Source organism: Grus americana, chromosome Z, assembly GCF_028858705.1.
Source record: "Grus americana isolate bGruAme1 chromosome Z, bGruAme1.mat, whole genome shotgun sequence".
NCBI classification, from domain to species: Eukaryota; Metazoa; Chordata; class Aves; order Gruiformes; family Gruidae; genus Grus; species Grus americana.
The window spans coordinates 86,710,018-86,728,294 of record NC_072891.1 but is presented as its reverse complement, the minus strand read 5'-3'; the positions used below and the strand labels follow the sequence as shown (position 1 = coordinate 86,728,294).

General features: G+C 48.7%; 1 protein-coding gene across 1 annotated transcript in view; it reads left to right on the top strand.

Annotated features, from left to right (window-relative positions):
- Positions 1 to 13,910: 13,910 nt before the first annotated feature.
- PCSK1 (proprotein convertase subtilisin/kexin type 1) overlaps positions 13,911 to 18,277 on the top strand; it is a 28,990-nt gene continuing 24,623 nt past the window's right edge. The window contains exons 1-2 of the mRNA XM_054809643.1: positions 13,911 to 14,235; positions 15,611 to 15,715. Of these exons, the coding sequence (XP_054665618.1) occupies positions 14,056 to 14,235; positions 15,611 to 15,715 (285 nt within the window). The 5' untranslated portion in view covers positions 13,911 to 14,055. The remainder of the gene's footprint in view (positions 14,236 to 15,610; positions 15,716 to 18,277) is intronic.

Here is an 18,277-nt window from a genome sequence, read left to right as displayed (position 1 = left end):
TTGGCAGGTCTGTGAACAGGTCTACAAGGCAGAGTGCAGTGCAGCGAGCTGTGGGTAAGGATGACCCAGGGAGGTGCACGTGGCACAGCCAGTGCCATCTGCACGTCCCCGTCCACAGCCATAAGAAGCTGGTGCACACCTTCTCAACAGGGTTTCTGAGCACTGGGTGAACGTGCCCATTTGGTTCCTCTTCCCGAACAGCACCTGGGCAGAAGCCAAATTGCCAGAGGGAAGTCCTAACGCCATCTGACTAACGCGCAAATGTCGCGGGGCCTCCAAGCCCCCGTGGGAACCAGGGGTGTATATCTCAGCCCACGGACACGGACACGGGTTCACGTGCACTGACTGCTCTGCCTGGGATGAGAAGAAGGTGTACAAAAAATATTCAATTCCAGAAAGCGCAGTGGCTTGCAAGAAATACAGCTCTGCCACTAAAGGAGACACCGCTAAAGCTACTGGGGGGTCTCCACTCACTTTGCAATTCCACCTGATGTGCGTGCTGAGCTGACATGAACAGGGCACCTCTGCCAGACCTGCTGCAAGAAGAAAGGATGAACCATGAAGAAAGACTCTTCCCAGGCACATGCGAGGCATCATGAGCCCTCCCGGTCTCTGGCAGCTACGAGGCAGGAGGCTGATTGTTCACCGAGTCCTTCCTACTACGTAAAGTGAAATGATACACAAGCAAAAGGAGATATTTTTTTTCTGTACGTGGAGAGTAAGCTCTTAAGTGGTTCTTGCAATTGTGAACATAAGGGATTTTTTGCAATATAGCATTTCAGCAAAAAGTTTCAGTTGCTCTGATTTGACTGGAAGAGAAAGCCATACAAACGCTGGCAGGTTAGTGGAAAGAATTTCTACTTAAAATTCAGCCCATTTCACTCATTATTCAGAGGTGGTCATTTAACTGTGGAGGCTGTCCTAGCAGTTCCATCAATATGGTACCTTTTAGTCAAATAGCAGAACTTTTTAAGGATATGTTCTAGAAATATGGTGCAATACAAAATAATAGTTACAAAGTCATGTCAGATTTTTATGGAAGAAAACCATTAAAAGAGAAGAGGTTACAAGAAAGTGAAATGTCTGCAGCAATTCAAAGATGAGCTCGTATGGTTTGCCTTCTATATTGATTTTGCTTTCTGCTTAGCAACAGGATTTCATGCTGGTTATATAAAAATACAGAGAAACCTGCAAACATTCTCTTATTGTTGACAAAAAAAGACCAAATAAAATTATTTAGGATAACCTGATCTGTAAATGTTGCTGGTATTAATCTTAGACAGAGTTGTTATTAACTTGGAATTTTCAAACAACAAAATACATCCAAACCCAACTATTTGATCTGTGGGGAACTAACTGGAAGCACTTGCTTGTATCTGAAAAAGACTTTAATTTGATTAAATACATTTTTATATGGAGTCCTGTTCAAACATATCACAGACGACAGAAGACAGAAGACAAAGAAGATGGGTTGATGGAAAGCAGCTTAGAAAAGCAGGCTGTCCATATCGACATATTTCAGAGAAAAGGGTTTATTAAACTTTATATAATTTTTCAAGATAAACCAAGTATTTCTATATACGTGGTCCCTTGCAACTTCCCAGCAATGTTATGGTAGCATACCTCTTGGTCTAGGTTATTCTGATTATAAACGACACCCAATCTGACGGCTGTGCAGAACTACTGAAACAATTATTCAAGACGATTGGCCTGAAGTTTCAAATGCATTTGCTTTGATTTCACTAACCTTTTATGTCTCTTTTCTAACGATACTCGATTGACTGTATTCCCCAGAAAGCACATTTTTGCCTGTGGCTAGACACCATCGTCCTGGAAGATGCTTAATGTCTTCAGCTGTCACTGGAATTAAGTTTAGCTTGTTGGGAGCTGAACTTTCCTTGCTTGCACCATCAGCCTCATTTGCCCGGCGTGGCCCTCTCTCCTGCCTCCCCCATCTCATGGCACTGTGCTCTGCCTGAGTTGTCTTTTGTTAGAGGAGATGCTGGAAGATTGCTCCTCCCTGGACTCAGCAGTGGTACGGGGAAATCACAACGTGCCTTTGTTATGTGGGAGCAAGGAATTTCGGTGAGTGTTTGGCATTGGAAAGGTGATTCAGGGAAGATTGCTTTTAAGACATACGCCCTTCTCCTTTTGCGGCTTCCACCAAATACTGGATGAGAATAAATCATCCACTGACATTTGAAGCTGATATTTTTATAAATTTTAAAGGAAACGGTTCCTCAGGTAAGTGGCAGTCACCTTATGGCATTTAATATTAAAAAAAAGACGCAGAGCTGGGCTCAGGTCACATGCTCAGCTGGGTGACCCCGACACGCGTGCCTGGGGGTAGTTCTCCTGCCCACTTAAAGAATGCAGCATCTCCACCCACGCCCCAGCAGCCCGGCTCATTGCTCCTCGGAGGACCACTGCTTCTGCATTGCCCGCAGGGATCAGCTGGCTCATAGGCCAGCACGCGGTGCTGAGACAGTAAAGGTGCAGAAGGGGTCCTGTATCTCTTCTTGGCTCCTCTGTTTTTAACTGCAAATGTTAAAAGTCCTAAATCTCAACATGCACAACACCTTTGTGATCATTTATATATGCTAATGGCATTTTGCGGTGCGCTGACCCTGGCCAGCAGCCAAGCGCCCGCCCTGCCTTTCACTCGCTCCCCTTTCCTGGGGGATAGGGAGAAAAAAATTGAAGGAAGACGAAAAGACTCGTGGATTGAGATAATGGAGTTTAATAGGGAAAGCAAAAGCTGCACACGCAAGCAAAGCAAGATAAAGAATTCATTCACTACTTCCCATCGGCAGGCAGATGTCCAGCTGCTTCCTGGGAAGCGGAGCCTCAGCTCAGTTAATGGCTACTTGCAAAGACAAATGCCACAATCATGAACGTCCCCCCTTCCTGCTCTTTTCCCTGAGCTTTTATTGCCGAACATGACATCATATGGCATGGGATATCCCTTTGGTCAGCTGGAATATCTCCATGTCCCTTCCCAACCTCCATCCCACCCCCAGCCTCCTTGCTTTGGGGCAGGGCGGAAGACACAGAGAAAGCCTCGACGCCGTGCCAGCACCGATGAGCAATAGCCAAAACGCCAGTGCGTTATCACACTAGTTTATCCACAGATGCAAAGCACCATATGGGCTGCAATGAGGAAAGTGACTTCTGTCCCAGCCAGGCCCAGCTCAGGCACCAAAAAGGACTGCGGTGGGTTGACCTTGGCTCACTGCCGGGCGCCAACCCAGCCGCTCTCTTGCTCCTCCTTCTCAACAGGGCAGGGGGAGAAATGAGATGGAAAAGCTTGATAAAAAGACAGGGATATCACTTAACAATTACCATCATGAGCAAAATGGGCGTGACTTGGTGCAAATTAATTTAACGCATTGCCAACTAGAAATGGAGAATGGTTAGAAACAAAAAGGAAAGCTAAAGACCCCTCTTGCCCCTCTTCATCCTGGGCTCAACTTCACTCCTTCATTCCTGACTCCTCTACCTCCTCCCACCTGAGTGGCATGGGGGGAAGAGGAGTGGGGATTGTGGTAAGTTCATAACACACTCTCTGACTCACCTTCCTCCTCACACTTCTCTTGCTCCAGCGTGGGTCCCTTCCCTGGGCTGCCGCCCCTTAGGATGAACCCACGCCAGTGTGGGTCCTCTCCATGGGCCACAGTTCCTGACCAAGAACTATTCCCGCATGGGCACCTCTGCCCGCACTACAGTACTCCCCACATCAAAATCAACGTAACATCATCAAATCACTGACAAAGGTGGACAATTTACACACACAATAAAACTCCACAACTGCTTCACCCCTCACAACATTATGGTAACAAAAGATTCTGCACAATTATTCCACTCTCTGGTGATGTCTGGTCCAAGTTTTGTCCGTTACCTCTCCCAATTGCTGTCCTTATCTCAAATTCCTGACCAGACCCTTCCTGCTCCTAACCAGAAGGAAAGGGAGACCCAGGTGCCATCGTCTGGTTCTTCCTGTGGGACCTGGGGAGGACATGAGGAAGTGGGACAGTGAAGCCACCGGTGAGGCCACCTCTCAGCTGGAAACCCACAAACAGAGGGGCAAGACAGAAGGGGTCACCTCTTCCTTACTAATCGATGGTATGGATCCATCCACCTCTGTGCCCAGAGCCTCTCTGTGACTACTGGGGCGACGACTGCAGCCGGGGGTTGGGTCGCCGTCTCATCCATGGCATCCTCAGAGGTGGTCTGGGTCCCTGTCTCAGCCATGCTCCTCCAGTGGTGCTGAGGGGAGGCACGACAGGCTCAGGGCAAGCCCCAGCAGAGCGGTAAGAGCTCAGGGTCTCTCCGAGGTCAGCAGGGTTGGGATGGGATGGCATCTTTAACCACATGGTCATGGCCTTAAGCCCACGGAGGGGGCAGAAGATGGTTTACTTTTTGTCTTTGCTTCTCACCATCCTATTCTATTTTTAACCAGTAATAAATTATTGCCAATTAAATTCAATTAATTACATTAATTTTTCCCCAAGTCACATCTATTTTGTCTCCCACAGTAGTTGGCAGGTGATCTCCCTGTCTTTATCTCAGCCCACGAGCTATTCCGTTTTATTTCTCCCCTCCATACCCTGTTGCGGAGGGTGAGTGAGAGGGTGGCTGGGTGGGTGCCTGGCAGCCAGATGAGGTCAACCCACCACACCTGTGAAGATTTTAATTTCTTTGTAGCCTTAATATGCTTTTTATTTAGGGTGGCATCTTGGTTTTGTTATTTTGGAATTATATTTCCTGAAGTGCAGAAAAATTTCGAAAACCCCACTAAGAATCCTCTGGGGAAAGAATTCATCGGTACAACAGATGCAGAGATGAGCACAACAAGATCCAGGCATCTTTACCAGGCCGAGTATGCACATGAGATAAGAGAAATGTCACTGGGCATTCCCTTCTGGGATCCGGAGAAGCCTGGGATGGACCCGTTATGGGTGGTGTTCGATGGAGGGGGTGTACGCCTGCGGAAATCTTCTGATTTTAATACTGCATCTTTAAAGCACTTTCTAAAATGCACACCCTATCCCTAAAAATTATATTTGCTTTGGCTACCACGCTGCTCAGCACTGGTAAAAATGGTTCCTACTAACATGCACGACACGCAGACAGAAGGGCTGGCTGTGTCTTTAAACAGCTGCTTTCGGGGGTGATTTCCTTTGAAATGCCATCGCTTTCTCACAGCTGAACCTCAGCTCAAAGAATATTTAAAAACTCTTCTCCAACAGTCAGTGCTGCTCCAGTAGCTCAAACACTTGCGCCTTTCCAGCTGGATTTTAATCATTTGATATAAATCAGCACTTGAGTTATTAGATGAAAGTACACAGGTAGTCCTCGAAAGCATCCGACAGCACAGCGCGCGGCTGAGCGTCACTTTGCACTGCGGGATGGGTAGCACGGACACCTGAAACGCTGCCCCGAGGAGCAAGGCGCAGGCAGAAGCCTCATCCATCCACAGCCCGATGCTGCTTTGCCTGTATTGGTCAAACCAAAATGGGGACATTTTAATTTCAGTTTCAGAACGGTTAGACTTAAAATTCATTGACTTAATGCAAGCCAAAGTTAAGTGTTTGAAACTGAAACAGGATGGCCAGAGAGGAATATCCCTTGTTTGAACAAATCAGCCTGATTTCAGGGAAGTTTTACAGAGAGTGGGTGCATCTCCTGGTGAGGTGACCTCAGGCACCGACGTGGCTTCAGAAGGGCAGTCGGACACCTTGGCAAACAAGGGCGGCATCGTAGCCTGCTCAGGTGGGACGTGGAGGAATGCTGTGGGAAGGTGGAGGTGAAAGCCCCACGCTTCCGCTCACCCCGTGTTCACCTGTGCGTGGGGTGACGGCAAAAAGGGACTTGGCAGGGGACACGCAGGGACCTCCTCTCCGCAACAGGCTGACCACGTAACGTCAGCATTCCTGCCATGGAAAGGGTTCTCCATCACTGGGACGGGCTGCCCAGGGCAGCGGTGGAGTCCCCATCCCCGGGGGTATTTGAAAGACGCGTAGATGTGGTGCTTGGGGACATGGGTTAGTGGTGGCCTTGGCCGATGGGTTAACGGTTGGACCTGGTGACCTTAAAGGTCTTTTCCAACCTAAATGATCCCAAGATTCTATTCTGTTCTGTGAGTCTTTTCCATTACGTGTCCAGCACCCGCAGGTAGGAAGCACTTGTAATTTAGTTTCTCACCCTTTTCTTCAGTGAGACTACCCTTTCCTCACACAGGAAAACTTGCCTGAAATTTTAACCTAAAATCATCATTTATTGTCACTTTTTTTTTTTTTTGTTACTTACTCATAAGGTCCAAAAAAATAAGAAAGAGAGAAGGAATAGACAACTTTTTGTATAGCTTTTTATACAGCTCTGAGTGGGGTTTAATCTGTTTACCCATGTATTTTTACTCTCCTCCCATGTATTCATGCTCTCTGTTCTTTCTGGTCTTTTCTCTTTTTCATCATACTTGAAATGGAACATGAAGAGGAAGAATATTGTATAAGAGCCATTTAAAAACAATTAATCAATGTACTTAGTCTTCTAAAAAGACTTCTGCAAAACCACCCCCTTTAAACGTGTAAAGTAATAGTAATTTTGAATTCTCAGCAGTGTTTTCATCAATGCTAGACATTATTGATGCTAAAATACATCAACAATTTATGAATTTATTGGTCCTTGCTTAGGTATTTGTTGACGAGTGAAGTGAGGACAATAAAGTCCTTTACTGTAAGTAAAATGTTATTAAAAATATAACCGTAAGATGCAGAATTTAAAAATGCTGGGGTTTATATCCATGCAGCCGATGTTGATAAAATGTTCCCCTAAAATATTTCCTTTCTTTGATCACCTCTGTTACCTGGATTACGAACCAACAGGAGATGAATTCGCAACCGCGGCCTCTTTCTATTGCCCGCAGTAAAATACTTTGGGAGACTTTGCCTCTTCCAAATAATGACATAATTGCTGTTTTTCTGGGGTTCTCCACCTCTCCTGCAGTCCTGCCGATGCATTTTCCAAGCTTTTTGCTTGAATTAGCGTGAGCCGCAGAGCAAACAGAATTAACCGGGTTGCTGGAAACGGACGGTCGTTCACCGAGCGCTTCCTGCTGCCTGGGAGCGCGCAGCGGGCAACGCGGGGTGTCATTAGACCCCTGTTCAACCGCACGTATGGCTGGGAGGGCATGTTTGTGTTTCATTTGTACGGATACGATTAGCTGTTCTCCGTGTTCGTCTGCCGTAAAACTGAAAATGTGTCATGCGCTATTACCCAAGCAAATGTAATGCCCCCAAAATAAACATGCCCCACTAGTTTACAGGCTGTAATTGACGGAAAAACAGGTGTTTCCCATATTCTGTGTGATTGCCTACACATATGGCTTCTTTTATACTATCCTTCAATTACTTTGTAGTGGTAGCGTTGGCTCTGGCAGAAAAAGAAATCGTGTTACCGAAAAAGAGTGGGTTTCAAGAGTCTTTTTTGTTCCACAGCCAAATTAAATATAAGCAGCGCAGCCCTTTTTAGCATTTAAATAATTAAAGTACAGCAGCTACCACATCCACTTTAGCCATCAAACTGTTGTTTCCAGCTACTCTCATTTTAAAACGTGGTGCTCTGACTTAGCAAATTAAAGCTACATATAAAACAAATTCCCATTTGAATGGTGCTAACCTTCTCAGACTGGACCTTTCAAATAGAATCAGTAAAATAATATCGACACCCACGTAACTGGCTGCTTTTACATTTGACAACCCAAAGTCTTATCCTGTGAAGCATTTAGCTTCCGACAGCCGCGTAAGATCTACTGATCTTGCAGTGCTAATAACGGGCAGATTTTATAACGAGATGCAGGCAGAAATATCAGCGGTCACTTTTTGTAACGGGTTTTCTGCAACGCATTGCTCCGAGTGAAAGCACCTGGAGAAGAAATAAAAGAAGGAAGGCGGCGCTGCTCCTCACAGATGATAGCTCTGTGCTATCCTAGCAGTTCCTCAGCGGTCAGGGTGAAAGTCGGAAATATTCTGCAAAACTGGCAGCGAGCCTGGCGCGGGAGCTGCTCCGTGCACGCTCGGCCGGCAGCACAGACCGGGAGCCGGCCTCAAATCCTGAACGCTGGCGACAGGCAGCAGCCAAAACACTGAGACGAGGACTGGGTTGATCTTCGATCCCCATGCATTGATCTCTTCCTCCAAATGAGTGTCTCCGTCTCTGCGTCACTGTTTCTCGCAAGATCCCTAGCACTGGGACCTGGCCCCATCTTTCTCCGTCAGGTCAGCGGCACCGTGCAGGGACGCGTTCAGGACGTGTTCCTCCTGCTTCGTAAACACGCCTCTTCTGGCTTCCCACACTGATGGCTGATCGTTTACCCATCAAGGACGACCAATATTTTAACCTAATTAAGTTCACATGTTGAAAGTTAGTTCTGTGGGAAGACAAAAAATGCTTAGTTTCATATTGCAGAATCAAATGGGTTGACTCCATGAAGTGACATTAGAGATGAAAACCTGCTCTCCGGCTTTTACTTTGTGACTGATTCAAAATGAAATTTCATTACATAATACCCTTCTTCATCAGGAATATTCTTTCAAAATAATAAGATGATAAAATGACAGCGTTCCCCTGAAGCTTGTTTATTTTTTTCTGCAGATAAACTTAATTCTTTTACCTGCCTTCGGTTCTGCTCTGCTCCTATTTATCTGTGCTCTTTCATTATTTGCCTCAGTAAGAAAGACAATTGCTCCTCTTCTACAAGATGCACAAAGAAGGAATGCGACTTTATCGCTTTATAGCTTCCTGGGGTGCTTTCATTTCAGCGGCAGCTTTCTCACTTCACGAGTTACAGGGTTTCATGCCTGTGCTTCCCACCTTGTAATCAATATATTTCTCAGGATACCGGTTGCCATTAGAGGCGATGAAGCTTCTGAAGTGCCCAGCCTTCCCCCGCATGGCAGATTTTGCCCGGTTCCGACTGACGGGAGGGGTTAGTGGGCAGGATGGACGTGGTGAAGCCACGCGGTGCCAGCTGGAGCAGGGAGCGTTTCCTACGCCAGCCCCGGACCCTGCTGCTCCTCCCGGGCGCCTTTTCCAGCTCAGCCCCCTCCGCGCCGCCGTGTCCCGCAGCAGCCAGCGGCGATGCCACCACAGTTAAGCAGAAAGCTGGGCTCAAAAATATGGAACCAAGCCTAGAATCGCTAGGTTTAAATGCGTTAGCCCTACTAAGGAGCGAGGAAATAGGGTGCTGCGTGTAAGCGCCTGGCTTTTCGAAACCAGTCTGTCTCCCTGTTTCGTGGACATCTCTTTGAAGGATTGGAAAGGCAGGTACGAAACACATTTCTGGCCTGAAACTCCTGCGTGCCTTTTGTCAACGAGGTCAGACAAGCCAGTCAGTTAAACTCCGAGGCATGGGAGAGCTGGAACATTGCCTTTGGCTGTAACGGGGGTAAGTTTTCAGGTGGGGTGTGTACGGACATTTCCAATGAAATTTTCATCCAGATGTCCCAGAGTAAGTTACCAAACATCAACACGGAGCTCTTCAGTGCACCCCATGAGCTAAGTGTGCTACAGGGGAGGCATCCCGAACATAAAGAGGTGAAGATATGTATTTATACTTGCTGAGGATTGCAGGATTTGAGGAGAGACTGCTGCCCCATGGGTTCTAATTTTGAGTTCATTTGCACCGCTGTAATGTACTTCTCTTAAGAATATTTTAGTAATTACTGCCGATTCACACCCTTGTTTTAGGTCAAAATCAGGACCAAGGGATTTCATTTGCAGCTCTCCTGCAACCAGTGGCTGCAGTTCTTTGAGAGTTAGGATTTCACACCCAGTATTACACACTGCATTGATGGACATCTTACCCATGTGCAAGGGAACATTTTGCACTTGGTCTAGAGGAAGACACCTCTGCTTGGGAAATGTAATGATTCTCTGTCAGCTACTACACACTGAAAAAAACCTCAAGAGCTGCTTTACTAACAATTCTCCACGAGATGCAAAGAAGTCCTTATTAGAATGTAGATCCCCTAGAAGCATGTCCATCTTGAATATCATGTTAAACTGAAGTTATATACTAGAAATAATATTTTTATGATTGGTCTTGTGCTTGTTTCTGATTTTACATTCAGGCAGAATACCATTGGGCACACTAGGGGCTAAATAAATCTTTCACTGATAAAAAACAAACCTAAATTGTTTATGGAGCATGAAACAATTATCTTTGACTCCACCTGATGCTCCTGAGCAAGCTGTTCCCTTTTATTGTGCTATTATTAGATAGGAATGTAGTGGGTTGGACAGCATCCTTCATTAATGGATGGGAAAACCAACTGTGTAGCACATAGCTCATTGTCTAGCACAGCCCATCTAGCTCCAGTCCCGAACAGAAGGATATCACAATATATAAACACATGTGATTGAATTAACCATTTAGAAAAGTTCCCACTGACTGCAACAGGGGAAACATAACGCCCATTTTTAGAAAGGGAGACAAGGAAGACCCAAAGAACTACAGGCCGGTCAGTCTCACCTCTGTGCCTGGCAAGATCATGGAGCAGATCCTCCTGGAGACTATGCTCAGGCCCATGGAAAAGGATGAGGTGATCGGTGACAACCAACACGGCTTCACTACGGGCAAATCATGCCTGACAAATGTGGTGGCCTTCTATCATGGGGTTACAGCGTTGGTGGAGAAGGGAAGAGCGACTGACATCATCTGCCTGGACTCGTGCAAAGCATTTGACACTGTCCCGCACAACATCCTTGTCTCTAAATTGGAGAGACATGGATTTGATGGATGGACCACTGGGTGGATAAGGAATTGGCTGGATGGTCACACTCAATAAGTGGCGGTCAATGACTCACTGTCCAAGTGGAGAACGGTGACAAGTGCCGTTCCTCAGGGGTCGGTACTGGGACTGGCTCTGTTCAACATCTTTGTCGGTGCCACGGACAGTGGGATTGAGTGCACCCTCAGCAAGTTTCCTGACGACACCAAGCTGTGTGGTGGGTCGACACGCTGGAGGGAAGGGATGCCATCCAGAGGGACCTGGACAGGCTGGAGAGGTGGGCCTGTGAGAACCGCATGAAGTTCAACAAGGCCAAGTGCAAGGACCTGCACGCGGGTCAGCGCAATCCCAAGCACAACTGCAGGCTGGGTGGAGAATGGATGGAGAGCAGCCCTGAAGAGAAGGACTTGGGGGTATTGATTGTTGAGAAGCTCAACATGAGCCGTCAATGAGTGCTTGCAGCTCAGAAAGCCACCCATGTCCTGGGCTGCGTGTCCAGCAGCGTGACCAGCAGGTCGAGGGAGGGGATTCTGCCCCTCTGCTCCGCTCTGCTGAGACCCCCCTGCAGTGCTGCGTCCAGCTCGGGGGTCCCCAGCACAAGAAGGACATGGAGCTGTTGGAGCGAGTGCAGAGGAGGCCACGGAGATGCTGCGAGGGCTGGAGCACCTCTGCTCTGGAGACCTCAGGCTGAGAGAGTTGGGGTGGTTCAGCCTGGAGAAGAGAAGGCTGCGGGGAGACCTTAGAGCCCCTTCCAGTCCCTGCAGGGGCTCCAGGAAAGCTGGAGAGGGGCTGGTGCCAAGGGCAGGGAGTGCCAGGCCAAGGGGAATGGCCTGAAGCTGCAGGAGGGGAGATGGAGATGGGATGTGAGGCAGAAATCCTTCCCTGTGAGGGTGCTGAGGCCCTGGCACAGGGTGCCCAGAGAAGCTGTGGCTGCCCCTGGCTCCCTGGCAGGGTTCAAGGCCAGGTTGGATGGGGCTTTGGGCAAGCTGGGCTAGTGGAGGGTGTCCCTGCCCATGGCAGGGGTGGCACTGGGTGGGCTGGGAGGTCCCTTCCAGCCCAAACTGTTCTCTGATTCTGTGATTCTATGCAAAGAGTGCAGACATTCTCAAAACGGTCTTAGGGATGTAGATGTTCTAACCACTACTTAAGACTTGGGAATATAAATTGTCATTATACGTACATATGGCTCTCATTTCATTTCTGTATGCAGATAATGCTTCTGCACAGTTGCTTAACATAAAATGCGAAATTCAAGCCAAGTTGCAGTCTCAGTGATGACAAATGAAGGGTAAAAAGCCCTTTGTGTTTTGAGTAGAACAGTAGTGGTAAAACTGACACAGGAAAAACCTGCGTGGACCCAGAAATTGCTTGGCGAGACAACCACATTTAAAGAAAGCCTCAGAATCACATTGCTAAAAACAGAAGAGAGGGATCTTTAAGGCATCTGTCCAGGAAAGTGAAGAAAATACATTTTTTGGCAGTGAGCACTGAGAAAATCATGCAGCGAATACAATAAATTAAAATGAACAGAAAACACATGTCCTAGTCGCTGGCTTGACTTTGACAAACCCCGTCTTGTCGTTATGCCATGCTGCAGAAAGTCAGCATGGGTGAATACCGGGACGGTGCTGTGGTGTCATTTTATTGGCATTCTATTCCATATCGATATTTATTGATATTCTATTGGTGTTTCTGCTATGCCTATTACTTTCCCATTGTTTTTCCCCTGCCTTGATCCATTCAGACTCCTATTATTTTGGGCTCCTGTACACGTCATGGCTCATTACTTCAGCTGCAGCGGTAACAATCCCCTCGTGCCTACGGGAGGCTCCCAGAACCATACCCATCCCGGCGCAGTGACGTCTGAGGCTGAGATTTTAGACACTGAAACACCGGCCTTTTACAATATTTTCCACTCCCCATTGTTTTGTATTTATACTTCCCACTATCTTCCTATTTTAGAAGCCAGTGAAGAGTAGGGCAGGCATACCTGTCACTCTATAATAAACTGAAGAAGGAAAGCAATGTTAAATCACAGCTCTGATACCTAAAAGCAACTTATTAAAATTTCCAGTTTAAAAGTTGGAAGAATCAAGCAATGAAATATAGCTAAGTATAAACTGAAGCTGCTAAAGGGTTCATTTTCAGAGGCAGAAGCAGGAGCATTCACGAAACATTAAGAAATTTTTAGAGGCGTTTTCTGGCATGTCAGGAAAGACAATGAAACGGTAGTAAATAAAACGGAGCTGGGGAAATGCAGATGCAAAATGAAAATACGGAAATAAGTAAATACTTAACAAATTGCAATGTTCGCTGAGAAAATGCAACGTGCAGACCACCGGATGTGATTAAAAAAATAATAATTTGAAATTATTTTAAAAAACCAGTAATTGTACTTCGGGGTGAAGCTATTTGTTATATAACACGACCGAGTAGCGGTGCCAATTAATGCAGCATACCTACGGTGTGCTGGAACTACCAGGGGACGATGCGCATTAATCAAGCATTACGGCGCAGTAGGTCCCGGGTTATTAGCTTAATTGAAAAAAACCGGTTTTTGCTCGCCCAGCTGCCCCCCGCACGGCGGCTCGGAGCCCAGCGCTGCTCCCCACAGCCACATCGCGGGGCGGCGGGGACAAACCCACCCGCGAAGGGGTCGGGTGGGGCGCAGGGGCCGAGGTCCGGGCTCCCGCCGCACCGTCGGTCGGGGGGGACCCTTGGCGATGGCCCGGAATGACGGTCACGGCCGCGCACCGGCACAAAGCAAAGCCGAGCGCTCTCTGCCCCCGCAGCTGCCCCCGCGCCCCCTCCGCCTCCACCGCCGCGACCCCCGGCCCGGGGGGCGTGGGACGAGTCCGCTAAGTTGCCGCTGCGGTGACCGGCCGCCCCCGGGTCCGGCCCGGGGCCAGGCGAGTTTCGCCCCACCGCCCACCCGCTTCCCTCCCGCTCGTTTCCGCGCACACCGCCCGCCCCCCCCCGCTCCCTCCCCACGCCCCCCCCGGGGAATTACCACCCCCCCACCCCCCCGGCTCGGGGGCCAGGTACACTTGACGTCAGGATGGCTGTCGTCGTTTTGACGTGTAAACACTCATTTCCATTCCGGCTCCGGAGGGTCTGGGCGCCGCGCAGCCCCGGGCAGCCGCACCGCGCCGGCAGGCAGGCAGGGACCCGCGCCGGGCCGCCGCCGCCCGCTCCCCCGCGCTCGCCTAGCAACGCGGCGCCCCACCGCAGCCCGCCGCCCGCCCGTCCGTCGCTCCCCGCGGCCATGGACGGTCGCCTCTGGGCCGGCCGGTGCGCGGCCCTGGCGCTGCTGGCTGCCTGCTGCCTGGCCCGCGGCGGCAGCGCCGAGCGGCAGTTCCTCAACGAGTGGGCGGCGGAGATCCCGGCGGGCCCCGACGCCGCCAGAGCGATCGCGGAGGAGCTGGACTACGACCTCGTGGGGCAGGTACGGCCGGGCGAGGGGCGGACCGCCGCGCCGCCCGGGAGAGCTGCCCCGCGCCGGGGCTCCTTTCCCTCCTTCCCTCCCTCCCTTCCTCCTCTGGGCTGCCCGAAACTTGTGCCCGGCTGCCGCTCGCGGGGCTCCGGCGAGTTTGAAGCGCCTTCTCCCTCCGCCGCCCCCCGGCCCGGGTACACACCTGGCGGGGAACCCCGCCACCGCGGCGCCCGGCCGGGGACGGCTCTGCCTGAGGGGGCCGGGTAGGGTCGGGCAGGGCGCCCCGCTCTGAGGGGGTCGGGCAGGGCTCCCCGCTCTGCCTGAGGGGGCCGGGCAGGGTCGGGCAGGGCTCCCCGTTCTCCCCGAGGGGGCCGGGCAGGAGGAGGGCGCGGGCAGCCCTGGCTCCAGCCCCTCGCCGCCCCCGTCCTGGCCCGCCGCCATCCCGCCCCCCGCCCCTGAGGCTCCATCGCCATCGCGGGGCTCCTCTCCAGCAGGCCCTCCCGGCGCTTTTTTGGGATGCCGTGACGTCAGCGTTGTCAGGGATGAGTAACCGCCTTTAGGTAACAGCCTCGTCCCACCTCCAGACGAGGGTCCTGTGCCAGGCGGTGCGGCGGGCAGCGCCGCGGACCACGCTCCTCCCCGCGCCGGGAGCAGGCCGGGAGCGGGGCGGGGGCCCCCTCGCCTCAGGCGGGCTCGGTGCTGCGGGCAGCCCCTTCCCGGCCTCCGGCCCGGCCCCGCGTCCCGGGCACCGCCGTGTTCGTCAGGCTCTCAGAGCGGGGTGCGATCTCTGCAGGTGCGGTTTGGGCTTTATGCCCTCCGAGTCGGTGCACTCGCCCCCACCGACCTCACACGGCCCCTGCTCGGGGCAGAGGGATGTGGAAGCCGGCGGGGCGCAGCCAGCTCTCCGGTGCCCGGGGTGGCAGTGCCGGTTCAGGAGGTGCCTGTGCACACAGACCCCGCAGTGAGTTTTCTGAAGCCGCACGAAGACTTTTACACCTGTTCAGACGAACCCCGGGAAGAGCAGATAAAACTGGCGGGTGAACGTGCGTAAAGCCTGTCCCTCGAAACGCGACCGTGTCCACGCGTGTCCATGAGTACGGCGGTCACTACGACAAGCGTGACGGTGCTGAGTACTGTAGTAGTAATACTGCTGCTTCGCTAGCCTAAATGCAATTGTTCCCCCAATTTCTTCTAACAAACAACACACAGGCCGTGATCAGCGCTTGCTACTTGAAGAGTGTTTTTTATTTTAGATTACAACATCTAAAGGGTAGTTTCTTGCTCTTTTCTTTTGTCCTTTAAGCAGAATGAATTTGGTCAGCTTGTGGTTGTTTGATATTTGTGGGGAAATACCTCTCGATAGTTAAAGTACTTCTCTGTCTTATAGATCGGGTCGCTCAAAAACCACTACCTGTTCAGACATAAAAGCCATCCAAGACGGTCTCGAAGAAGCGCGATTCATATCACTAAAAGACTTTCTGATGATGAGCGGGTGAGTGTTGCATTTGCTCTTTTTCATGCTCTCTGTTTATTCTGTTTCCTTATTGCTAGCTTTGTAATGAGGTCACAGGCAGGCTTTCCTTGTTTTGCAAGTCTAATATATTCAGCCATCCATACTCGTGCTGAATAATACTTTATTATTCTGTCATTAACAGGCAGAATCTGACCCTCTCTTACCATATTTTTTGCAAGTGCTTTCCAAATTAAGATTTAAGATATGCAGCATTGCAGAGGCTTGGAATTTCAGATGCCAGTGTGTCGCTGATGAAAATATGAACGAGTAACCACAGGGCTCAATTCAAAGTGAAAATCCAGAGGTGCACTTAGTTTAATCAGGCCACGTCTGTGCAATTACCACGGGAATTAGGTTTGATTTAAAGTGACTGAATATTAAAAAAAAGTAGGGGAAAAAGGCTGAGGTTGTGCTGGATTCGCTTCTATGACAAGCTAAAACCCCTTCTCAAAGGATCCATCACACGCTCTCTGCAGTCTTTTGGTACACTGGGATCCCACTGCAATCAGAGAGCAGGCACACTGGGGAGCCAGGGGTCTAAGGTACGATGCACTGCTGAAGCAGGCTCCCCATTTATTTGGCTTTATTTAAGAGAGAAGCATGTCTGTTTGTAAACACACTGAGAAAATGGGGTGGGTGGTGAATTTAAGGAACAGACTAGAATCCTGTCAGCCTTTCTTAAAAACGATTTCTGGCAAATTTCAGAACAACGAAATTTGAATTTCAAATCAGCATTATTGCAGCAATCACTGTAAAAATATGAGCAGTCCAAAACATGAAGTAACCTAGTTGTGAAAAACAGCAGTTTAACAGATAAGGACAAATCATTTGAGAACGAGTAATTGGTTATCTGGAGGTTTTAGATGCAGCTGTCATCTAGGAGGAAGTGTTCTATGTGTAGCTAGAAGAATTAAAGGAGGGGGTGAGACGGTATTTGCTTTGCCCGTGCTGTTTTAAAACTGTATGCTCCAATCTGTCTCCTTGCAAACATTGTTTTCTTCTAGGTGAAATAATTTTAAACCAGGGATGTTCAAAACCACAGTTCTAGTGTAAATTAGTGTTCTAATTTATACCCATACCAATGATCAAATGTTCAATGCCACCATAGTACAATGTTGAGGAACAGAGCCTTGGCTGCAGTTCCTCCCTTTTTTGGACTTATTACATCAAATGCATCTCTTACATAGGGAAGCATGACCATGTTTAATATATCAAATTCTAATGTCGGAACCAGAATGGAAACAATTGTGTTACACACATTAGTGCCAAGCATTAATGCAGACTTACATACTTAGATCCAAAAGCAGAGCTTCAAAGTCCTGTAGGTGATTTGCTGTTTTACTCCAATTTCCCTTTTATTTACCATCTAGTATGCAAATTGACTATGTGAATGAATGAGATGTAATTATGTCATTATGTAAGTATATAAACACAAAGCAATCATGTAATGCTGTTTAGTTATACATGGACCTTTGCTCCAAAGAGCTACTCTTGTTCAGCAATAGCCTATTTAAAAAGATTTAAATTCAGTCTTTAAAAAGGGAGCGAGAAGGGAATCCTGCTTTTGTTTGTCTAGTGCCTTCATGAATTTTACGGTATGTTAAGTGTGAAAGCTGGGGTAAAACTTGGCTCTAATCTGAATATTTATCTGCTTCCTATAGATGCCCCAGTGAATATATCAAAGGGTTACAGTTCTCTGGTTCCCTAACTTCTTCCAGTTTTTGCACTAGTTTCTAAATCTACTTTCTTGCAAGAGACCTGAACCACAGTAATTTTCTCTGCTTTATATATCAGTGACTGGAGGTTTGGCACAGGGCCTTCAGCTTTTGCCATAGATGGATGGCTGGAGCCTCACCCAGCTGCTGAGTGACAAACATTTGGCTTGTTTGTCTGACATATATGCTTGGTAGTTTCAGCTCATTTCCCTCAGTGCAGTTGTCCACATCGAAAGAAATAACGAGCATGGAAGTTGTCAATTGTTAATTACTGTTGGGTGATGAAAAGCCCAAGCTTTGCTGTGGGCAGGGAAGAGAGCTAAAGGTAATTGCTCCGACCTGTGCACGAGTATGTATGACTCTGGATATCAATAGGGCAGTTTAAAATACTTACGCTTGTGTGAGTATATTCATCTTCTGTGACTATCTACAGTTTGTGGGGGTTTTAGCACTAAATATATAGCAAAGGGAATAGTACTAGAGAGCTTTCAGTAAACCTGCCTGGTGTAGCTACCATTTTTAAGGGTTTATGTTCTTGTAGTGAATTTTCATTAGGCTCTCACTAGGAAATAGTATTTTAATCAAATCAGTACTTTTTTTATCATTATAATTTCTGAGTCACTCTTATCATTGGTTCATATATGGTGATAGATGTAAGGACCGTAAAGCCATTGGATCACAGCAGAGAAAAATAATGAAATCTGTTCAGACATTTAAAGCAAAAAGTTAGGTCCAAGGCGTCCTCCACTTGAGGCTTATAGCAGGAGCTGGGCAATCTACTGAACCCGCGTTTGCTTTGCTTGCTTGGAAATTGGGATGAAAAACA